The sequence below is a fragment of the Nyctereutes procyonoides genome, unplaced genomic scaffold, assembly GCF_905146905.1.
Source record: "Nyctereutes procyonoides isolate TBG_1078 unplaced genomic scaffold, NYPRO_anot_genome, whole genome shotgun sequence".
In the NCBI taxonomy this organism is placed as follows: Eukaryota; Metazoa; Chordata; class Mammalia; order Carnivora; family Canidae; genus Nyctereutes; species Nyctereutes procyonoides.
In genome coordinates, this window is record NW_026575126.1 from 46,431,581 (window position 1) to 46,456,472 (window position 24,892).

The 24,892-nt window shown below is 49.6% G+C and overlaps 1 protein-coding gene across 1 annotated transcript in view; it reads right to left on the reverse strand.

The window, feature by feature from the left end:
• LOC129519850 (uncharacterized) overlaps positions 1-24,892 on the reverse strand; it is a 123,652-nt gene that overhangs the window by 59,822 nt on the left and 38,938 nt on the right. The window contains 12 exon segments of the mRNA XM_055340682.1: positions 3,599-3,691; positions 4,744-4,863; positions 4,955-5,092; positions 8,818-8,904; positions 9,004-9,166; positions 10,146-10,285; positions 10,676-10,864; positions 12,502-12,713; positions 17,787-17,967; positions 22,787-22,945; positions 24,100-24,233; positions 24,635-24,790. Of these exon segments, the coding sequence (XP_055196657.1) occupies positions 3,599-3,691; positions 4,744-4,863; positions 4,955-5,092; positions 8,818-8,904; positions 9,004-9,166; positions 10,146-10,285; positions 10,676-10,864; positions 12,502-12,713; positions 17,787-17,967; positions 22,787-22,945; positions 24,100-24,233; positions 24,635-24,790 (1,772 nt within the window).

A 24,892-nucleotide genomic window follows, 5' to 3' on the forward strand; every position in this document is an offset into this window, starting at 1 on the left:
GCAGGGAGGCTGACGTGGGGCTCGATCCCAGGACACCAGGATCATAACCTGAGCCAAAGGTAGATGCTTAACCTGAGCCACCCAAGAGCCCCTTTAATGATTTTATTTTTAAGTCATCTCCACACTCAACTTGGGGCTCGAACTCCTAACCCTGAGATCAAGAGTCGCATGCTCTACTGACTGAGCCAGTCGGGTGCCCCATGATCCCACTGTTCTGTGCACAGATAGTGGATAGCTGGGCAGCCCGCAGAGGACGGACCATGTGGCTGCTACAAGACTGGATGGGGGCAGGGCGCTCACACTGGGGCACCGACATATGGAAGCATGTACTCTGATGCCTAAGAGGTATGAACACCCCTGTTTGCCCTGTGGATGCACACCCCACCTGGCAATCAATAGGCCAATGAGCTGGCCTGTGTCCCCCTCCTGGAAGATGTGCCAGCAGAAGATGTCGCTACCTGGCTACATGAGAAGATGGGACATCCAGAACAACAGTCCTTGTGGACCATCGCTAAGAACCGGGGCCTACCGCTGCGTTACAAAGACATCACGACCGTCTGCCAACAAAGTCCAGCGTGTGCCAGGAATGATCACGGCGTTTGCCAAGAGACACTGGACAGGCAGCAAGGGGGCAGATCGACTACATGGGTCCCTTGCCTCTCTCCGATGGCTGACCTTATGCTCCAATGCATGTGGACACTTATTCAGGACCCCTGCAAGCCTGCCCCAGTAAGTGTGCCACCCAGAAGGCCACCATTTGTGGCATGGACCTGGACCAGCTGTGCACTGCATGCTCCTGGGTACAAATTATGGAAGTGGCCCCATTGTATACAGAGAGGTACAAGGGGACCCCCAAATGCTATAGGTCATAATGTAGGGTGGATACCCACACAACCATGCAATCACATTGCACCCATTACCGCTGAGATCTGGCTAGGGAGACAGCGTGCACCCATTCCCTCAGGTGCTCTCCCCTCTCCCCTCCTTCTGGCGATGGCTGTGGGCATGTGGTGCCCACTTACTTACTGGGTGAGTAGGGCTGATGCTATATCTGGGAGCACCCCTACTTGCTGGGCCATATACTCATTTATAGGATGTAGGGCGGCAGGTCGACACATGGCTAGCCAGACACAAGGCTGGTGCTTTTAATTCCACCTTTAAGGCAATCCCTCTCCCTCTCCCTCTCTAGGAGGGTTCCCAAATAAGACAAGCAGTTCTGCAAAATGGAATGACTTGTGACATGTTAACCACAGCACTGGGAGGGACACGTGCTCTCATCAAGACAGAATTTTGTGTGTGTGTGTGTGTGTATAGGACTATTTCCACACCGTTTCCCAAGCCATGGCTAGTGTAAACACAGAGTAAAGCTGCTGAATTCCTTACTGACCCTGTTAGTGCTTGGTTAAATCACTTGCCTTCTTCCTCGCAAGAAGGCCATTTATGGCCATTAGCCATTTGTGTCTTCCTATTACTTGGATGCTGTGGCTCGCGCTGTTGCTACGGGATTTGGTTGCAGCGTGCCTTGGCATACCCAGCCCCAGGGATACCAGGGAAGAGGGGCGTGTCAAGAATGAAGGTGCCATCTGGGGGCCCCAGGGTGGAGTGTATGGTGCAGGCTGGACGGCTGGCTTGTGCAAGCACACCCTGAACACCCCTATCAATCATTTGAGAATGTACGGATCCCGTGCTCCCTCTATATTCCCATCAAGCAGGATATGTAGAAAAAACATGTTCAGCGTTCAAGGTCAGGGGCTCTGGGGGCGGCCAACCGGGTGCACCTCCTTGATAACAAAGAATGCCCGGATAACGGGCCTTGATCTCCTTGGAGCGCTGGCCATGCAAGGAGGGGAAGGGCTACGGATAATTGCTAGGCTCGTCTACGCCGTGAAAGCTTGCAGCATGCACGCAGCTTCCAGCCACAGATGCTTCGCAGGGGCTCCAAGAGGGAGGCAGAGGCTGACAAAGCTGAGCTCCCCAGCCCCACTTCACCCACAGAGAGACAAGGTGAACAAAGGTGCTGCTGTTTTAAAAAGTGGTGATAGGGGCACCTGGGAGGCTCAGTCAGTTAAGCCTTCAGCTCATGACATGATTCTGGGGTCCTGGGATTGAGTCCTGCATTGGGATCCCTGCCCAGAGGGGAGTATGCTTTTCTCTCTCCCTCTGCCCTCTCCCCTACTTGTGCTTTCTCTCTAATTAAAAAAAAAATTGGGGGGGATCCCTGGATGGCTCAGCGGTTTAGCACCTGCCTTTGGCCCAGGGCGCAATCCTGGAGACCCGGGATCCAGTCCCACGTTGGGCTCCTGGCATGGAGCCTGCTTCTCCCTCTGCCTGTGTCTCTGCCTCTCTCTCTCTCTCTCTCTCTCTCTCTCTCTCTCTCTCTCTCTCCCTCTCTCTCTCTCATGAATAAATAAAAATAAAAATATTTAAAAAAATTTTTTTAATGATAATAAAGTCTGAGCCCATTAGATGACCCAGCATCCAGGATTTTGGTACATCTGCCCCATGGTGAGCACAGCCAGGGGTATCAGATTCGCATCCGGGATCCTCCCCCTACACACTCAGTGACCTTGTACAAGTCACGTCCCCTCTCTCTGTCGCAGATTCTCATCTGCAGAGTCCTACCACAGTGGCGTCATGGGGCATCCATGAGACAAGCCCACGTAAAGGGTTGAGAACAGAGCCTGGCACGTGGTCAACACTCAACAGATATCAGCTCCTATCACAACTGATGACAGTGACAACATGCCCTCGGATCCAGGATGCCAGATGCCCTGGGATGTGCCATGACTTTGTGGACCCCCATGAAAGCAAAAAAGCTGATAACAAAGCAGTGAACCCATGGGAATTTGAAGACATCCTGATTTCAGAGCTGGTGACCCACAAAAACAGGTACCTCTGAGAAGGACCAGTTTCCATAATGGAAAGCTCTTCTCAGGGTCCTTTCGAGTTCCCAGAGCCACCAGCACAGGGCTGGCACACAGCAGGCACTTAAAAATTGCTCTCAAGTTCTGGGCCTCCTCACAGGTGGACTACCCATCTACACCTCCATCTCCCCAGCCTGCTGCCTAATTCCTGTGTACACAGCACACTTGGCTTGTTTGGTGACACGTGGGGCACCCAGCGCTGGGACAGTAGAGCACAGCCCTCCTGCCTGGCCTCCTTTCCCTGCCCTTTATCTCCTTGTAGAGTAAAACCCTTCAGCCTTCCTACCCCCATGCCAGGCAAAATACTCCGAGGTCAAAAAATGGATCAGATGGTTTCTCCCAAATACAGGACAGGCTAGAGAGGACAATTCTGCTTCTCTCCATTTTTAAGGGTGAAATGTGATCCTTCTGCCCCCCAGGGTGCAAAAAACCCCTCTGGCCTGGGCAATCACTTCCAAATGATGGATTTGGAAACCTCCCTGCTGCCATCTGTTCTTGATTCTTGGACTGGCTGAATGGCTAAGCTTCACATCCTGGTGTGGCCTCCCTCGCCCCACACCCGGGGCCTCCATCCTCTCTTCCTTCCGCCCCATCTCCCAGCAAGCTGGCTGCTCTGCTTGGAGACAACACTTGGCAGGCAGTTCGAGGTCACCCCAGAGGGACCACGTCTGTACCTGGAAGTCTGGAGGAAATGTTGGTCTGTGGGGATGTCTGAGCTGGAAGAGGAACGCCAAATGGGAGTCAGATCCGTTCAGCTGGATCGAGACCTGTTGACAAGGGGAGGTGGAGGAGGAGGGTCAGAGGGAGTGGAGGAGGGAGATGCCGAACCCCAGAAGGTAGCTGGCTAGGCGCCCGAGGAAGGACCGGTCATCCCAGAGCTTGCCCAAAGCCCAAGCCAGAAACCACCTTCTGCGATGCTCCTTAGCCCCAATCTGACTCAGGCTGCGTTACTTAGGAACTTGAGAAGTGAGGCCCCAGATAGGCGGCTGGGAAGATGATCCTGGGACCTCGGGCCTCTTACATCCCCTGCCACAGTGCCTGCTTATGCCTCCCACATCCACGGCGGCATCCTATTTGACCCTGACCACATAGCAGGCTTTGTAACTGTCACCTCATTTAATCTCCACCCCTGCTCTCACTGGCTGGTATCACTGTCCCCATTTCACAGCTGAAAAAACCGATATTCAGTGGGGTGAGTAATTTATCCAAGGTCACACAGCGAATCAGCAGTGGAGCTAAAATTTGGACTTAGAGCTCCCGGGAGTTGGAGACAGAGAGTCGCCCGTGCATCCCCAGGACATGGCACAGAACCCAGCATGTGGCAGAGACGCAATCTGTGTATAGTAAAGGATCAAACAAATATAGCCACAGCAGCTCCTATGTATAACCACCAAGCTGCATTTTCTTTCCCTCTTGGACACACAGCTCAAACTACATTTCCCAGCCTCCCTTGCAGCTGGGCAGGGTCATGTGATGAGTTCTGGCCAATGGAATGCAGGCAGGCGAGGCCTGGCCCCCTAAAGGGACCGGCCCTGGGAACCTTCTGTATAATTCTCACTGTCCCAGGCCCCCTGTGCCAGCTGAGGCAGAGCCATAGAGCCACACAGCAACTGTGACACGACCAGGCAATAAAGCTTCACAGGAAAGCAGGCTTTTATTACAACAGTGCATCCTGATTCATCCCACGCACACTGCCGAAGTAAGGGCTCTCCAGGGCCACCCCGCCACCTCTTCAGCCCCTGCACATGGGACACCTGTGCTCTGACATGGACATCTCTCCTCCCTCAGGGAGGAAGGAGGCAGAACCGGGACATCTGACCTGGGAGGTGACGTTGCGGTTGATGGCAGCCCTTGTGTCCACCCTGCAGTCAAATGCTCCCCGAGGACCCCGTCTGAAGACAACGTCCCCATCCAAATGCAGAGCCTGTGGGAGCCTCAGCTGGAAAGAAACAGTGCCATTTATGCTCTCCAACAGTTGAGCACCGCTCAGAGACTGCAAACCAGTGTTTGCTCAAGCTGGGGACAGGTACCTGGGAGGAGTGTGCAGCATCCAGGGCCAGGCTGTGCCAGATTTCCCCATGCTGAGATCTGTCATGGTGCAGACCCTTTAAGTGCAGGACGACGTTCTGGTTGACTTTGAAAGTGGCCTCGACCTCCCTGTTCTTAGCCTGGGGGAGCAAGAACCGGTAGGATGGAGAGAAGTGATTTTCCATCTCCAAGTGCCTACAGAAGCCACCCTGGGAATCCAGCAGTTAGAAGAAAGTAGCCCCAAGATGGATGGCTTCCTGCCACACACAGGGCAGGAAGCGAGGACAGGTGCATGGGGGTCTTTCAAAGAGGGATGATCAAGTCTAGTGCCCACAAGTAGCGTGAGTGGGGTGGGCTTGAGGGGGTGAATCTGAGAACCTGTGTCTCATTCCAAGGGAGTGCCCTGGTATGTGACAGTTTTGCTCATGGTGGTATGCCTCATACTGAACACAGGTCCTGGCGCACTGCAGGCACTCAGGAAATATCTGGAAGAGGGCAAAATCACTCGTGATAGCCAGCAACCCCAAGGCCAACGCCAGGCTGAAGTGAAAGAATGTTTAATTCATAGCATGGCAGGCAGGAAAATATCCAGCCTCCCAAAGATCCCCATATCTTGATCCTCAGAACCTGTAAATACGTTATTTTACACAGCAAAGGGGATTTTGCAGTTAAGGATCTTTAGATGGGGAGATTATCCTGGATCATCCAGTGGGCCCAAGGTAATGATAAGCATTCTTATAAGAGGGAGGCAGAAGGGTCAGAGTCAGTGAGAGAACAAGAGAGAGTGAGAGAGAGAGAGAGATGCTATCTCTGCTGGCTTTGAAGACAGAGAAAAGGACGATGACCCACGAGTCATGGGTGACTCCTAGTAGCTAGAAAAGGCAAGGAAAAGGATTCTCTCCTGGAGCCTCCAGAAAGAAGGTAACTCTGGCAATACCTGCTATGAGCCAAGGGAAACCCATTTTGGATTTCTGATCTCCGAATACATAAGGTGAGTTTGTGTTGTTTGAAGCCATGAAGCTTGTAGTACTTTGGTATCACAGCCACAAGACACGAATCCACATGGTCAATCATGTGTTCACTCAGCAACTTTTTAGCCTCTGCCACATGCCAAGCCCACGGTAGCAGAGTATGCCATCTGTTCCCATCTGCGGTGACAGGGAAGTTAAAAATGTCTTGCCGCAGAATCTTATCGCTAGCATACAACTTTAGAACAATGCGTGGCTTTATTTTAGAAACAAGATGGTAGAAGGATAAATAAAAGTCCAAGAGAAGGAAAATAAATGTGTGTCATTAAACAAAGACAGGGTTTTAGAAAGACCAGAGAGCCAAATTCAACTCAATGAAAGGGTCCCCATCCACTTGCTTCTCGCCTCTTGTTGTCAGGTGGGATTTTAGGCCTCCTGTGTCAGATCTTCTGATTTCTTTTTAATTAGAAGCAGAAATCTGAGTTTTACTCCAAATCTTCTGATTTTTACACGTTGACAAGGTTTTTAAAAATGTGAAGTGTGAAGCAGGCCAAACAAAATACATCTGCAGGCTAGATCTGGCCCATGGCGCCATTCTGCAATCTCCGGTTTAAAAAAAAAAAAAAAGCACTCAACACCATGGGGAGGTATTTCTGCAGGTGTTTTGGGCTGTCATTCTGCCCTTTGCTTCCTCAGGAGCTCCAAGGACTTCGGCTACCAACCTTTTGGAAGCCATCCACAACCCCGGTTGAACAGGTGTGGCCCCAGAAGAAGAGGTCTCAACAGCTGGCCCCACGTCACCCTCCTTCAGTAGACCTTTGTACATCCCTCGAAGGAGAGGCCACCACTAACTTCTTTGTCCAGGGCCTGGCACATGGTAGGTGCTCAATAAATGCTTGCTGGAGAATAGGGTTACCTATTCCTAGATCAGGAAGGAGTCTGGGATGAGGGGCAGGTGGGCACGTGTCAGGTATCTAAGGAAGATTATCATGTTACATTTCTGTCCTCACAACCACAGCATAAGAGATGAGTACTGCTGTCTCCGTTTTATGGCCGAGGAAACGGGGGCCCAGGGACATGGAATCATTTGCTCTGGGCACAATGGCAAAAATGAATTTCACCCCTACGAAGGCTAATGCCAACGCCTTCTAAGTCAGGGCAGAAAGCCTCGGCCAGGGAGTCAAACCTGGCTCATGTTTGTACGTGAAGTTGTCTTTGCAGTTCAGGCTACTCTCAACAAAAATCCCATAGACTCGGTGGTTTAAACAACCAAAATTTACTCCTCTCGATCCTGGAGGCTGACGGTCTGAGATCGGGGTTGGGTTCCGGAGGCCTTCCTCCTGGGTTGCTGGCGGCTCTCTCCTTACGGCACCCTCATAGGGTGGAGAGAGAGAGAGAGAGAGAGAGAGAGCAAGAACAAGCTCTTCCTCTTCCCATGAGGTATGAATCTCATCGTGGGGGCTCCAGCCTCATGACCTAACCACCCCCCAAAGACTCTCCCCTCCCAATATCTTCACATTAGGGCTTCAACATACAAATCTTGGGGAGAACTCAAGCATTCAGTCCACAGCACAAGTTTTATCAGAACACGATTGTGCCCATTCACTTGTGCGTTTTCTAGAATGTGTCTGTGCTACGAGGGCAGTCGGATGAGTACCTGTAGCAGAGACCTTACAGCCTGCAGAGGCAGAAAATAATTAATTACTATCTGCTCCTGCATAGGAAAAGGTTGTCCACTCCTGCTCTGGGTCAGGTGCACAACAGACTCTCAATAGCACCAGGGTGACAATGATTCATTAAGCACAGATGACATGCCAGGTCCTGGGGCTCCAGTGATAAATAGGGGCATACCTTGGAGACCCTGCAGGTTTGGTTCTGGACCACCCCAATAAAGCAACTCTGCCAACAAGCGAGTCAAACAAAATTCTCGCTTTCCCAGTATATACAAAAGTTCTGTTTACACTGTAGTTGATTAGACGTGCAGCAGGATTATGTTTAAAAAAAAAACACACCACACACGTACCTTCATTTAAAGAATACCTCATTGCTACAAAGTGCTAACCATCATCTGAGTTTGCAGCCAATTGTAGTCACTGATCACAAACCACCGCAACCAATATCACAATAATGAAAAAGTGAAGTATTGCCAGAGTCGCCAAAACGTGACACGGAGACATGAAGTGAGTAAATGCTGTTGGCAAAACAGCACCAACAGCCTTGCTGAATGCAGGGTTGCCACCACCCTTCAGGGTGTATTTAAGAAAATGCAAAATCTGGAAAGTGTGATGAAATAAAGTGCAATCAAATGAAACACGATACCAACCACAGATCTCAGGGGCTGTCAGGAGGGACAGCGACTGGTCAAAGAATCACATCAAAATAGAACTGAGATTGGCGAGAAGGGCTAGAAGCAGCAGTGTGGGGTGTGCAGGGGGGTAACCAGGGGATGCAAGGTGGTCTGGGGGTCAGGCTTGACGCAAGGAGAGGGGATGCATGAGCTGAACCCTCACCAGTGAGTACAAGGCAAGGAGGCAAAGCCAAAGGAGTGACCGCTCCAGACACAGAACACACAGAGGTCCTGGGGCAGGAAAGAGCTGGCTGAGGGACCGAGAGGAGACTGAGTGAAAGGCCACGGCCGAAGGAGAGAAGGGTCTCGGGTGGCCTGGAGGGTCAGCAAGACCACAGGGTGGGGCTGGGGTCTCCGTCCAGAGAGAAGGAGCGGCGTGATCATGCTGGCCCAGGAAAGGCCCCTCGGGCTGTCAGGCAGGATGGAGCAGCGGGGACAGGGTGGAACAGAAAACCCAGGCCAGGGAGCCTTCTGCTCATCCAGTTCCGAGAAGACGGCAGCTTGGATCAGGGACCCCTGCATGCCAGCTCCCCGGGGGGTTCCCACTTACGGTGTGCTCACTCCAGGCGACAGCGCACCCCTCCACGTTCCCGGGAATGGCCTCACTCTTGTATGGGTGGGTCAGGCCAGCACAGACCTGGGTGGGGTGGGAGGACACGGGCACATGCCCCCAAAGACGGGTCAGCGGCGGCCAGGGGCCTCCCCCGGCTCCCAGGGAGCCCCGGAGCCCACTCACGTAGGGGTGTCCGGCCTGGTAGCCCAGGACTACGGTCTGCAGGGTCTCCTCCCGCCCATTCAGGACAAGCCTGGTTTCCAGGGAGCATCGCTGGTGGCGCCCATCCGCTGTGAAGGTCTCCTGCAGGAGGAGGCTCTGCGGGATGGGCAGAGGCAAGGGGTGCCTGGCATGGACAGGGGATAACAGGCCGGAGCCATTAAAGCGGCTGGCAGGGGCAGGGGACAGCTGTGCCCCACGAGCTCAGACCGGGCCCGTCACAAGCTTGCAGGGTTGAGACTCTGTCACAGAGAAGAGAACATCAGGACGCACGTGGGCCCTGAGTCTTGCCAACCGACACTCGTTGACCATCTCGCCGTGCCCCGGTGACAACTCAGTGAGCTGGGCACGGCGGGGGTCACCGTCCCTCATGGGCAGCAGAGACCCAAGGACAGGCAGGCCCTGGGCCCTGTTACCTTGGGCAGCAGAGAACAGATGTGGTTGACTTCTGCATGCCTCAGTTTCCCCCTCCGTGAAATGGGGACTGAAATACTAGCTGCCCCATCCCAATGGTGGTTGGGACCATCGGAGGTAATGTCCGTGCAGTGAATGCAAGCTCCCTATGGGCAGGAGTCCTGTCCCTTTGGCTCCCTGTTTTCCCAGAAGAGTGCACAGCATGTAGTAGGTGCTCAATAAATATAAATGAACTAAACGAATGAATGAGGCCTATGGAGACGGTGGCTCCTGTCACTTCTCGGTTGCTGTTGTTTTGACAAAAGAGGACTCAGGTCAGGCAGCGGGTCTGGACCCAGACTGGAGCTCAGGCTGGGTCTGCCGATTTCACCCCCTCCCCACCTCTTATACCCTCCCGACCACAAGCTGTGCCTCCAGGAACTGGAAAGATTCCCCAGAGCAGCTCTCAGGCTAGGGGTGATGACAGGCTTCCGCTTCCAGATGTCATAGCGTCCTAATGGAAGGGGGTTAGGGATGCGGGACTTTCGAGGGAGGCAGGCAGCTGGTCTCCGAGCTCTGGGCTCCACCTTGGGCTCCGCAGGCCAGGGTGGGCCTCCCGGACAGCACGGCTCACCCCGTCCCCCGTGACCCTCCACACTGTAGAAGCAGAGGCCTGGCAGATGCTGCACGTAAGGGGAAAGGGCCACACGTACCTGAGGAGGAAGGTCCCCTGCTTTTGGTACAACCTCCCGTCGCGAGTCACCTCCTCCAGCTTGCCGTCCAACTCCAGGCCCCAAGGCTGGCCCCTGGTGCCAGTCACCAGAGCCATCAGCGACACGTGGGTCTTCTGGGGCTGCAACAAGGACCAGGCTGATGGAGAGGGGTGGCCTGGTGGGGACCATCATGCGTGGGGGTGCAAGGGGAGCTCCCACTGCCCACCCACCGCCCTGGGAGTGGCCACCTGAGGCAGGGCTGCTGACCTGGACCGCAGCCTCACCCAGAGCAGGCCGCAGGGTGGCAGGGTGCACCGCCACGCCTGGCCCTCCCCAGGCGCCCCACAGGGAATGGTCTAACGCAGCTGATCCTTAGCTAATAGATTTTTTTTTCATAGATTAAGAGACTGAGCTCAGGAACCCACATGGTCATAGGCTGAGCCAATGGCTCTAAGCACTTTCCCATCCCCAGAGAGGGATTTGGGGGTCTCTCAACAGTGCAGTCTCCAGCCTGGGCCCCCTGGACTCACCTGCTCCGTGTGCCTGTAGGATGCAGTCAAGTTCATCTCCCGCAGGGGGCCCTTCAACCAACAGTGAACTATCTTAAGGTCTTGGCTGTTCTCTGCGTGGATCTCGTTCTGCACTGTCGCACTCCAGGCTGATTCTACTTCACTCCGGCTGCGGAAGAGGCTCTGTGCCAAGGCCATCACCGTGGATACCTACAGCGAGGAGGGGAGGGCGACCAAAGCCTTTGCACACCCGATGCCCTCCCCCGGGGACACCCTTTCTCCCCATTCCCACTTGGTGAACTCCTACTCATGCTTTAAAACCCCTCCGATGCCATCTCTGTGAGGCCTTTCCTGACCGGCGCAGGCAGAAATGATTGTTCCCTACAGGGTCTTGAGGAAAGAGGACAACAAACTTCCCTCCAGCTCTCAGCCCTGAGCAGAGAGAGAATCTGAAGCATCAGTTATCAGAGAAGATAATTCCCTTCTCCTTCTTTCCTCTTCGGCTCAAAAAGGGAATATGATCTCACTGGGCCACTGTTATGAGCAAGCAGGGTCTCTGCCCTGAAGGGCACACACCTGCAGGTGGCCTTCTCTCCCTGCACCATCGCTGTAGTCTTTGGAGCCCTGGGAAGAGCTGGGTGCTAGTTTGGCTTGTGCTGGAGCTGGCGGGGGTAGAACGCCGGTAGCCCTGCACCAGGCTTGCACCCCAGCCCACCACCCCTGGGCCAAGCCCCACCGGGAATAGCACGGTGCCAGTACCCCGTAGGCCACTGTGCCCTATTCCCACAGCTCACAGCCTCACAAGTGGAGGTGATGGGGTCATCGTGGGGTTTAGGCATGACTGGAACCCCCTGCCAAATACTAGAACTCCCTAACACCTTGTCCCAAAGGTCCCTGACCTGGAGCCTCCCCCCAGAGCCCCCTACTGCCAGGCTCCCATTTCAGTGAGGGTGCCTCCTCCACCTAGCTGCTTGGGGTCATTTATGTCTTGTCTTGAGCTCTCCCCCCACCCTACCCTCCTCTGTCAATCTACCAGCAAATCTGTCAGCAAATACATTGGCTCCACCTTCAAACTAGTCCCAGAATCTGGACACTTGCTACCATCTTCCGGGACAAGCCACCATCAGGCCCCTGGCTGGGGTGTCTGCACGAGGTAGCTGGCTGACCCCACCTCCCACTCCTGTGCTGGCTCGATCTGCTACACGGTGGCCTCTTGACAGTTCCCAAGCTCGCGGGCAATGCCCTGCTCCTCATGCCTCCACCCTGCTACCATTCAGCCCCAGCCTCAGAGGGGACTATGCTGTCCCCAGATGGGCCCATGGAGCTGCCTCCTTCTGGGTCCCAGTCAGGCCCCGACCTCCTGCTGTGTCCACTCATCATCCCAACATGGGAAGAGGATATGTGCCAGGCTCCCTCGGATGACTCCTGGGAAATCTTTCATGGGTTGGATTTCTCCTAGACTATTATGTTTCAGAGATGCTGGAGAAGCTTCTCAAGGATACCCTGCAGCTGGTATAAAACTGACCTTGAAGTTTTCATTCGGTTTTCAGCAAAAGCCTGATGTCTACTTGTTTCAGAGTTCCCCTTCAACATTCTTTCATCTTTTAATCTAACAGCTGCTAAGCAAAAATATGGGAAATTGAGACTGGGGGGCATGGTCTGCTGTTCCAAATTCACTTGGTAACTAATCCTGAAGACCGTAAGTACTGGGTCATCCAACCTGCCCACATCTGGGCCTGGGTGTTCTCCCTCTGCAGGCAAGAAATTCTACATGGCAGGGAACTAGGCTCCTGGGCTGGAGTCCATCTGCGGGGCGGCGAGCAGGGGGCGTGACTGGGCATGCTCACCCGGAGGTAAGTGGTGGCCGGGGTATAGATGTGAATCTTGCCCTCCCTGTCGAGGCCTTGGCCCCTAAAGGCCACGTTCATCACCAGGTTCTTGAGGGTCCAGGCCTTGCCCAGCGTCATCTCCAGGACGGCCTGGAATGTGGGACGGTGGGGCCAGTACAGCCTGTGAGCCACAGAGACCATCAGCCAGGGACTATCCAGGTTCAAAGCACCTGCAAGAGGTAGAGGGGGAGAAGCAGGTACAACTGGTAGGAAAATAACTATTGGCAGGTACCAAGAGGTGGCCGTAGCCTCCTCACAGCTACTCTGGGCATGTCTCAAAACTGGCAATGACTAGGAGGGGACAGGAGGGAACTTTACAGAATGCTGGTAATGTGATAGGGGCAACACAAGTGTGTGCACCTGTCAAAACTCATGGTTTGACCATGGTACCCTGGAAATGTGTGCGTCCCACTCGAGTTACCACCACCCATATTGAAACGCTTAGGGATGACATGTACGAGTGTCTACAGCTTGCCTTGAACTGCACCAACAAATAACATGGATGGATAAGTGGATAGAAACATGCGAGTAAAATGTTAACAGTAGAACCTGGGTATGAGTTGGTTGGTGTGAACGATATAATCCACTGCACTTTTCTGTGGGTTTGGTGATTTTTTGTAGGGACATGATGGACAAAAGAAAGGCACAAAGAAGCCAGGAAGGGAGCACAGGAGTGTGGTAATGAAGAATGTGGCCTTTACTCTCCAAGCTGTGGCCTCTTTGAGCCTGTGCTGCCATCATCTGTAAAATGGGTTCAGTAAGACTGCTCACTGGGTATTGGGACAGAGGAAGCACTGGTTAAGAAGAGTAAATACCATCACCACCACCACCATCATCATCATCAAAAAGGTAACATTCAACATAACCTTTTGCCCTTTCCACGATCAACTAAAAGCAGGTCTCAGAACCCCACTCGTATTTTGTCATGAATACCCCAATTCATTCAAGGACTAATTCAGCCAGTATTGCTTGGGACACTTGGGATATATAGTGAACAAGCCGACACAGTTGCTGCCTTCATATAACTTGCAGCCCAGGGCTGGTGGGTGGCAGGAGGAACAGATCTTGAACAAATAAACAAATAATGAGACCTAAGTAAACAATGCTGAGTGCTATGAAGGAAAATAAAGGGGGAGTTTGATGAGGAGGTCAGTCAAGTTTTCCTTGAAGTACTGACAATTGAGCAAAGGTCAGCCCAGCCAAGGTTTCCATGAGAAAGGGACATTCGAGCAAAGACCCACGTGAAAAGCAGTGGGAGTCTATCAAAGGTGAGGGCAACCTCCCACCTGTTGGAGACGGAAGATTTACTGTCTGAGAAAAGTGGGGCAGAGAGGCCTGGATGCAGGGAGACCAGGCAGGTTGAGGGCAGAGGGTGAGAACAGGGAGATGCTGAATAGAGTAGCCCAGGGCCCTGCCCCTGTGCACCCCTCCCACAGGGGATGGGAAGACTGCTCGAGGAAAGAACAGAATGAAAAAGAAAGGTTCACCGAGGCCCCAGGGGTCCCCATTCAAGTGCTTGACAGGGGAACCCATCAGTCAACAAGTGTACCCCCAAACACTTGGGGAGCTTCTTCCAAATAAGTTCTGAACTGCCGATTCTTAAACATAGCACATACCTAAGTCTTGCCTGGTATTTGAGGAAAGCCACTAATAGGAATTCAGAAAAAAAAGTTAAAAGAAACTCAGGGAGAACAGATCAAAGTCCCCAAATTCTGTAACTTCTACTCTTAGAGAAGTAAGAGAAGGCGTTTTCATGGAGCAGGATACTATAAGAAAAGAACTCTTAGGAACCAAAAAGAGCTATCTTTTTTGGAAATACAAGCTCTCTTTTGGGAATATAAGCTAGCCAAAATTAAAATGTAGTAGAAGGGCTGGCAGATGAAGTTGAGGAAAGAAGTCCTCAAAACAGAACAATGTATGGCTCAGTGGTTGAGCAGCTCAGGTCATGATCCTGGGGTCCTAGGATCGAGTCTCACATCAGGCTCCCCACAGAGAGCCTACCTCTTCCTCTTCTTCTCCCTCTGCCTATGTCTCTGCTTCCTCTTCTCTCTCTCTCTCTCTCGAATAAATAAATAAAAATATAAAAACAAAAACCAGAACAAAAAGATAAGAAGATAGAGCAAAGAAGAGAGAAGAAAAAAAAGTAGAGGTTCAATTTCTGAGGATCAACATCTGACCCACAGGAATTTCAGAACACAGAGGAAACTACAAGAAAATCACCCTGACCCAAATGACGTTTCCAAATTGAAAGGATCTAAGCAAAGTGCCCAGGACAATGGATGAAAGCAGATGCGCACGAGGGCACATCATAAAATTTGAGGGCACTTGGAATACAGAGATGTTCCTAAAAGCTTCCAGAGAGTGAGAAGTTGGGCACATACGAGGACGATGGACCAGAAATAGCATCTTAACTATTTGAAATGACACTGGAGCGATGTCCTCAAAATCCTGAGGGGAAAACTAGAATTCTCTACTCAGGCAAATTACCCAGGCAAATCAAAACAGTTTAAACATTTAGGAGTGCAAAATGTTTACATCCTATTATGAGTTGAATTGTGTCACTCTGAAATATACAAAATCCCAAACCCCCAGTATATCCCAGAATGTGACCTTATTTGGGAATGAGGCTATCACAGATATAAGTAGTTATAATAAGGCCATACTACAGTAGGGTAGATCCTAAAACCAATAGGACTGGTGTCCTTAAAAGAAGAGGGAAGTTTGAACCCAGACACATGTGACAACAGAGACAGAGACGAGAGCAATGTCACTCCAAGTAGCAATGGCCACCATCAGGAGCTAGGAATAAGCAGGGAAGATTTCTACCCAGAGTTACAGAGGGGGCATGGCCCTGACGACAACTTGAACTCAGAATTCTAGTCTCTAGAACTGGTGAGAGAATACATTTCTGTTGTTTCAAGCCACTCAGTTCGTGGTCATTTGTTAAAAACAGTCCTAGGGAACAAATACAGTTCTCTCTCAGGAAGCTACTGGAAGATATGCTCAATCAAAACAAAAGAGTAAACCAAGAAAAAAGATGACGTGAATGCAAGAAACAGGGCTGTGACCCAGAGAAGTGGAAGGAATTCCTGGGATGATGGGAAAGGGATGTGCCAGAACCACAGCTATGCAACTGGTCTACACTGAAGCAGAAAAACAGAAGATCTAGGAAGATGGTCTCCAAGAAAGATATGAGAATTAATTGAAGCTGATACATATTCTGATGTGTTTGATCATCTGGAGAAGAGTTTGAGACTTGTGCTAAACATTCAGGAATAATTATTAAGAGGAAAATAGAAAATTAGTCAAATGGGGGAAAAAGACAATTATAACTCCAGGAAAAATAAAAGGTTAGAATCATAGTATACCATGTATCTCAGCTATGAAGAACATTCATAGAGTCACAATTAAGTAAACATTGAATATTCACAAACGAACTCTTTTAGGGGGACAAAGGGAAATAGGTATTTGAAAAGAACTGGTTTAAGAGTTAAATTTTCATCCTTTATGGTAAGAAATATATGGAGAATGGCCTAAAAAAGAAAAAGAAATAGAATTGTAGTAGTATTTTAAGAGCCAAAGGACTTAGCAAGCAATAGCTAACAGAATTTACAGTACTTCTTGCTATTTTAAGCAAAACTTTGGACAGGAAGACATGAAGCAGAAGATCGCTGTATTTGTTATAGACTAGGTTAAAAAAAACTTTTAAAGAATTATTTCAGGTACACACATGAGAACATAGGATCATAAGCCCCTATTGTAATACCCACCTTCAACAATGATCAACTCATAGTTTCTACTTTATTTTTCAAACAACGTATTGCTAATATAAAAATAAAATTAATTCAAAGATAAACTATGGCAAATCCTTAATTATTTATTTATTGATTTATTGATTTATTGATTGCAAATCCATTTTTTAAAAGTGGAGAGAGTGTTCCAGGGAGAGGATACAGCAACTGCAAAGGCCGTAAGGTATGCTTAGGGGAATAGAAAAGAGGCCAGTGGGGCTGCACGATAATTAGTAACAGGGAAAGTAGGATAAGATAAGACTGGAGAATTAGAGAAGGGGCTGTAATGTAGAGTTCTAACATTAAGCAGTCAAGATATAATTTTAAGTGTCATGGGACACATGGAAGGTCTGAGTCTTGAATGGGAGAAGATATTTATAAATGACACATCAGATACAGTGCTAGTATCCAAGATCTATAAAGAACTTACCAAACTCAACACTCAAAAAAAAAATCCAAACATGAAATGGGCAAAAGACATGAAGAGAAATCTCACAGAGGAAGACATCGACATGGCCAACAAGCACATGAGGAAATGCTCTGCATCACTTGCCATCAGGGAAATACAAATCAAAACCACAATGAGATACCACCTCACACCAGTGAGAATGGGGAAAATTAACAAGGCAGGAAACAACAAATGTTGGAGAGGATGCGGAGAAAGGGCAACCCTCCTGCACTGTTGGTGGGAATGTGAACTGGTGCAACCACTCTGGAAAACTGTGTGGAGGGTCCTCAAGAAGTTAAAAATAGAGCTACCCTACAACCCAGGAATTGCACTGCTGGTGATTTACCCCAAAGATACAGATGCAGTGAAACAGCAGGACACCTGCACCCCGATGTTCACAGCAGCAATATCCACAATAGCCAAACTGTGGAAGGAGCCATGACGTCCTTCGACAGATGATGGATAGAGGAGATGCGGTCTATATATATGATGGAACATTACTCAACCATCAGAAAGGACGAATATCTACCATTTACATCAACATGGATGGACCTGGAGGGTATTACGCTGAGTGAAGTAAGTCAATCAGAGAAGGACAATTATCATATGGTTTCACTCATACACGGAATATAAGAAAGAGTGAAAGGGATCATAAGGGAAAGGAGGGAAACTGAGTGGGGAAAAACAGAGAGGGAGACAAATCATGAGAGATTCCTAACTCTGGGGGGGGCAAAAAGGGTTGCAGAAGGGGAGGTGGGTGGGGAGACGGGGTAACTGGGTGACAGGCATTGAGGAGGGCACATGATGAGATGAGCGCTGGGTGTTATACTATATGTTGGCAGATTGAAAATTTAAACAAAATTTTAAGAATAAAATAAAGGTCTGAGTCCTGACAGCCAGGCAAAAACAAAGGGGGGTATTCCAGGTAATGAGCACAGGTTGAGCAAAGGCCCAGGGGCCAGAAATCTTAACTGCCAGCCAGAGTCTCCCTAGGTGACACTCACCTTCCCACTTCCACAGGGTAGCTCGAGATGTGTCCTTCCACCGCAAGCCTGCCACAAAGGGCAGCCGCCCATTGTACTGCACCTTCAGGTGTGTGCTGCTCTCCATGTGTGGCTGGCGAAGGCTCGAGTGATACATCTGCAGACGGTAATCCACCTGCCTCTCGGTCACCTGTAGCACAAACTGGAGAAGACCCAGCCCAAGGCGCTAATCAGATCATTCCGCTCCCAACCTAGAACGTTCTACTGGCTCACCACAATGACTAGGGGTTGGCCTGAGCTCCCTGCGTTATCAGGAACTGCCCGGCCCACTCCCAATGAATCCCTGGACCCACTAGCAGTTGCTCCCCATTGCCCCTGGAAACCATTAATCTACTTTCTGTTTCTATGGATTTGCCTATTCTGGACACTTTGTATAAGTGGAATCATATACTACGTGGCCTTTTGTGTCTGGCTTCTTTCACTTTGCATGATGATTTCAAGATTCACACACGTTGCATTTTAGCATGTATCAGAACGTCATTCCTTTTTATTGCTGAACAATATTCTATTGTATAGATAAATCATATTTTATCTATTCATTGTTGAAGAGCATTTGTGTTGTTTTCCCTTTGCAGCTTTTATGAATAATACTCTATAAATATTCCACACAGGTTTGTGTGAACATAGGTTTCCAACTCTCTCGAGCACCTAGGAGTAGAATGGTTATGTCATATGGGAACTCTGTTCTTAACATTTTAAAGATATACCAAACTGTATTTCCATATCGTCGCACCATTTTGTGATCCCACCAATATATGAGAGTTCCAACTTCTCCACATCCTCACCAACACTTATTATTGTTGTTTTTGTTTTTAGCCTTGCTAGCGGGTTTGAAGCAGTATCTCCCTGTAATTTTGATTTTTATTTCCCTAATCACATAGAGCATCTTTTCATGTGCTTATTGGCCATTTGTATACCTTTTGTGGAGAAATATCTATTTAAGTCTTTTGTCTGGTTCCTGTTAAGTTGTAAGAGTTGTTTATATACTTAGGGTAAAAATCCCTTATAAGACATGTAATTTGTGCATGTTTCTTTCCACTGTGTGGGCTACTTTGCTTTTTTGATAGAGTCTTTGGAAGCACAAAGCTGATGAACCCCAATTTATCAACTTTTGTGTATGTTAATATACTCTTAGTGTCATATAGCTCAGAAATTCCACCCTAGGGACGCCTGGGTGGCTCAGTGGTTGAGCGTCTGCCTTAGGCTCAGAGCATGATCCCGGGGTCCTGGGATCAAGTCCTGCATCGGGCTCCCCACATGGAGCCTGCTTCTCCCTTGGCCTGTGTCTCTGCCTCTCTCTGTGTGTCTCTCATTATAAATAAATAAAATCTTAAAAAAAAAAAAAACCAACCTATTCTAAGGTCATAGAGATTTACTTTTATGTTTTCTTCCAAGAGTTTTATAGTTCTTAAATTTAGGTCTGTGATCCATTTTGCATTAGTTTTTTTCTAAATGGTATTAGGTAAGGGTCCAAATTCATGATTTTGCACATGGATATCCAGTTGTACCAGCACTAGTTGTCGAAAAGGCTATTCCTTCCCCCTCTTCAATGGTCCCAGCAGCTTTGTCAAAAATCAACTAACTATAAATATCTCTGGATATTTTGGGTTTATCTCTGGACTCGCAATTCTACTCCATTGGTCTGTATGTCTATCCTATGCCACTACCATGCTCTTTGTTAACATAGCTTTGTAGTAAGTTCTGAAATTGGAAATTAGGAGTTCTCCAACTTTGTTCATTTTTTTCAAGGCTGTTTTCTGGGTCCCTTGCAATTCCATAGGAATTTTGGGATCAGCTTGTCACTTTCAGCACAAAGAGAGAGCTTGGGTTTTTATAGGGATAGACAGGGACTATCAATTCTGTAGAAGAATTTTAAAAATGATTCCATCTCAACATTTGTTTTTCAATCCAAGAACATGGGATGTCTTCTTATTTATTCATTCGTCATTCATTCATTCATTTCTTTCAACCATGTTTTGTGGTTTTCAGAGTATTTGTTTTATGTTCTTTTGTTACATTTATGCTGAAGTATTTATCCTTTTTGACACCATTGCCAATGGAATTCTCAATTTCACTTTCAGCATTTTCACTGTTAGTGTAGAGAAATACAACTTGACTTTCATATATTTATCTTGTCTGCTGCAACTTTGAAGAACTCATTTATTGGCTCTAATAGATTTTGTGTGTGTGTGGATGTGTAGATTCATTAGGATAGTCCACATATAATGTCAGCTGTAAACGGAAATAGTTTCACTGCTTCCTTTCCAATCTGGATGCCTTTTATTTCTTTTCTCCTTGACTAATCATTTAGTAAATTATTTGCTAGTAATTTAATTGGGGCACAATCCAGTCCAGGCGAGAGGTTAAGAGCCTAAGGTGTGCAATGAGACTTACTAGAGTGTCCATTCCAATTCAGTCACATAGTAGCTGTGAGACCTCAGATTAGACTGTTTACATAATTTCCGCTCTGCAGAGTGAGGATAGTGGTTACGTCACAGGGGTTATATGAGATAATACAAACAACATATCTGAAACATAGCCTGGCAATAATAAATGGTTCATCACTGCTCTCTCTGCCCTTTCCTCTTCTGTTCACTGTCAACTTCTTAAGGATAAATAGTATCTCATACTCATCTCCTCAGAACCTAGCATGGTGGCTGCCACACTTCAAAAGGCTTGCAGAAACTCTGCCAATCTTTAATCGCTTCACTAAACCTTTGGGATCAGATGCTTTCCAGAAATAAGAAATTTTCCCTATTTAGAATAGTAACATAATGCATGTACTACAATTATATAAAAAAAACTATCAAGTCAAAATTCTAATTTTTATTTTTTTAATATTTTATTTATTTATTCATGAGAGACACAGAGAGGCAGAGACACAGGCAGAGGGGAAGCAGGCTCCCAGCGAGGAGCCAGATGTAGGACTTGATCTCATGATCCTAGAATCATGACCTGAGCCAAAGGCAGATGCCCAACCACTGAGGCATCCAGGTGCCCCAAAATTCTAATTCAAAAAAAAAAAGAAGTCAAACGATACAAAAAAGCTGTCCATGGAAAGGGTAATGCAATGGTAGAAGAAATACAGAAAACATGGTGCTCAGCCTTATTAAGTGATCAGGGTAATGCAAATTCAAATAACGAGATAGCCTTTCCATCCATATCAGCAATGTTTTTCAAATGAGCACTGGGTGTTATTCTATATGTTGGCAATTGAACACCAATAAAAAATAAATTTATAAAAAAAAATTGCAATGGCATTTCCGTGTGTGTGGCAGAAACAGAAAAATCCATCCTAAAATTCTTATGGGATCTCAAGGGACCCCGAACAGCCCAGACAATCTTGAAAAAGCAGCACAAAGTTGGAGGTCTCACAAAGCTACAGTAATCAAAACAGTATGGCAGGGACATAAATATGACATACAGACAAATGGAACAGAACGGTGCCCCAAAATAAACTCTCACATTTGTGATCAAATGATTTTCCACAAGCCCGCCAAACCCACTCCACGGCAGGGGGTGGGGTGGGGAGAGCACAGTCTGTCGGACACATGGGGCTGGGACCACTGGACATCCACAGGCAAGAGACCGCAGCTGGATGCTTCCATATACCACACACAAAAATTAATTCAAAATGGATCAAAAGCCTAAATGTTAAGCACTGAAACTAGAAGATCTTTAGAAGAAAGCAGAGGGGAGAAACTACAACATTGGATTTGGCCAGGATTTCTTAGTTACACCCAAAACACAGGCCACAAAAGTAAAAAGAGCTCGATCAGACCACCTGCATACATAAAACTTTTGCATGTCAAAGGACGTTGTCAACAGATAAAAGGCAATCTGTGGAATGGGAGAGCATATTTGCAAACCATGTATCTGACAAGGAGTTAATATCCAGAGTGTGTAAAGAATCTTGTATCTCAGTAACAACAAAGCAAGCAACCGGATTCAAAAATGGGCCAAGGACTTAAACAGGTATTTCTCCGAAGAAGATAAACCAATGGCAGACAAGGGCATGAAACGATCTCAGCATCACTCTTGAGGGAAATGCCAATCAAAACCCCAATGAGAGGGGAATCCCTGGGTGGCTTAGCGGTTTAGCACCTGCCTTTGGCCCAGGGCTTGATCCTGGAGTCCCAGGATCGAGTCCCAGGATCGAGTCCCATGTCGGACTCCCTGCATGGAGCCTGCTTCTCCCTCTGCCTGTGTCTCTGCCTCTCTCTGTGTGTGTCTTTCATGAATAAATACATAAATAAAATCTTAAAAAAAAAAAAAAAAAACAGTGAGGGGATGCCTGGGTGGCTCAGCAATTGAGCACCTGCCTTCAGTCCAGGGCGTGATCCTGGAGTCCCAGGATCGAGTCCCACATCAGGCTCCCCATACGGAGCCTGCTTCTCCCTCTGCCTATGTCTGTGCCTCTCTCTGTATCTTTCATGAATAAATAAATAAAATCTTTTAAAAAAAACCCACAATGAGGCACCACCTCACATCCATTAGTATGGCTACCATCAAAAACCACAGGTGGGATGCCTGGGTGCCTCAGTAGTTGGACATCTGCCTCTGGCTCTGGGCGTGATCCCAAGATCGAGTCCCACATCGGGCTCCCTGCATGGAGTCTGCTTCTCCCTCTGCCTGTGTCTCTGCCCCCCTCTGTGTGTCTCTCATGAATAAATAAATAAAATCTTAAAAAAAAAAAACCCACAGGAAAGCCCCCTGGCACATAGCCGATGGCAAAGATCCTTGCAGATGAGCCCCACCCCCACCCCCAGCAGTCCTCGACAGGCCAGCAGATGTTGGACCCCCCTGGGACACGAGGACCGGAGGTGGGAGGGGGTAAGGTCACCACGCTGAGTTTTAGCTCCAGCATTCTTGCAACCAAGGCCTCCAGGGACACGTGGGGGGCCGGGCGGGAGGCCCAGCTGCCACCCTGTGAGCTGAAGCTCTGCAGAGGTTGGGCTTACCTCCGTGAAGTAATTGCTCAGGGCCGGGCCCGAGTCGTTCTGGAAGGTCTGGCTGACGCGGAACCGCCTCTTATTGCTGCTCTCATTCCAGTGCTCCCCATAGCTCACCTCCAATTGTGAGTGTAGGTGGCCCAAGCCCTCCTGGTGCCGGAGCTGAGCCTGGGGACACACCCGACCCAGGAGATGCCCGAGAAAGCCTTGTGTGCCCCGTCCCTGGGGGATGCAGGCTTACTTCCCTGGGAAGACAGTACTGGAGGAGGTGACTTTTTTTTTTTTTTGCATGGATTCTGATTTTGTAAAATAGTGCATCAGAATATGGTTCGTCTTCCTGACTGTGTTGTTGGTAGCCCTTAAATCCTGAGCTGGAGGTGAGGGACTCAGGCCCGCCCGTATCCTGCTCCAGGCCTTGATAAGGGGCTGGAGGAGCCAGCAGCTGTGGGGAAATGACTCTTGATCCGCTTCATACAACACAACCCGGCCCCCACGCATACAACCCAATCCCTGCCCCGGCCTCTCCCACAGCAGCCTCTGGCTCCCTGGATAGAATCTAAGTGGGTCAGGGTTTTGCCCCTGCTGTCCTGCTGCCCTCTCCTATCTCCGAACAGCAGGTCAAGGCAACTGCATTCATTCATTTATTCCCAAGTACCAAGCAGTACTATGCCCAGCACTGGACATCAGATACCCAAGGATAAAGAATCAAGAAGACCCCGCACTCATGGGGGTGACAATCCAGCAGGAGAGGCAAACGTGTGATAAGATTCACAAAAGCGCGGCTGCTTGCTTCTCCCTCCTGCTCACCCTGCCAGCCGCTCTGGTGAACTGCTAGCTCCCATCATCCCGTTTCTCCCTCCTGTCCCAGGACCTTTGCACTTGCCATTCCCCCTGCCTGCAGCATGCTTCCGTAGGAAGAGAACTGTTGCGTGCTTTCATTTTCATCTTAAAATCTGTTTTTCCCAAAGGCTTCCCCGTTGCCCCTTCCAAAGTAGACTGCCCGCTGTCACGCTTGCTCAGCCTCTGTCCTGAACCACCCATGTCCCTTACGGCTCCTCTGGTTTGGTCTCTCTCTCTCTCTGTGCCCCCGCCCAGCAACGGGATGGCACAGACCAAGTGCTGCCATTAGCACGGCCCTCTCTGAGATGGCTGGACCTATAGCAGGTGTTCAATAAACACCAAGGGAACCAAAGCACGGAAGCCTGAGACTGAGGCTGCAATTCCAGCTCTGTTCCCACACCCGACCTTGAGCAAACCAGTCTCTGTGAGGATGAGCTCCGGGCTGTCCCCAGATCACCCCCTCCCCTGGCCAGGGCACCCACCTTGTGGCTGAGTGCTGGAATCTGGGTGCAGTGGAGCTCATGGTCCAGCTCCAGCTCATAGGCCCCCTCTGAGCCACTGTGTGCCCGCAGCTTCTGGCTGGTGATGCACTCGTGTGCCAGCTGCCTCGCCTGACCTGTGCGGGGCAACCCAGAGCCACCTGCCAGCCTCTGCCAGCAGCCCTCCATCCCGATTCCAGGGAGGGGAGCATTCCAGCTCGGCACCCCCTCAAACCCCTGCTCTGGATCCCCTCTGCTTAGTGTCACTCATTGGAACCTACTGATGGAGAGTTTTAAAAGACAGGTCTACACACACACACACACACACACACACACACACACACTTTCTTTTTTTTTTTTTAACTGCCCAGCTAAGTGCCCAGTTCTATTCAGAGCCAATGAGATCCCTAAGTGGCTAAGGAACAGTGTGGTGAGGGCAAGACAAGGTGGCACCTCAGCCCGCAGAGCCAGAGCCCCAGGAGATGCTGCGTGTCCTGCTACCCCCCGCCTCGCCCCCAGCCCCACACACCTGCCGTACCCAAGAGGCCGTACTTGATCCTCAGGGAGCTGGTCCAGAGGCGGCTGTGCCGCTGCAGCGAGCCCAGGATGTGCAGTCCCACGGAACCTGGCACGGACAGCTCGCCGCCCAGGGCCACCACCTGCAACCCGTACTCCACCTTCCTCTCTAGCAGCACTGCAGGCGGGGGGGGGGGGGGGGGGAGGTGTTGCAGGGAGTGAGAGGGACAGATGCCACATGGCTGTGGCCCACACCCTAGGGGACACCCCAGCCCCAGCA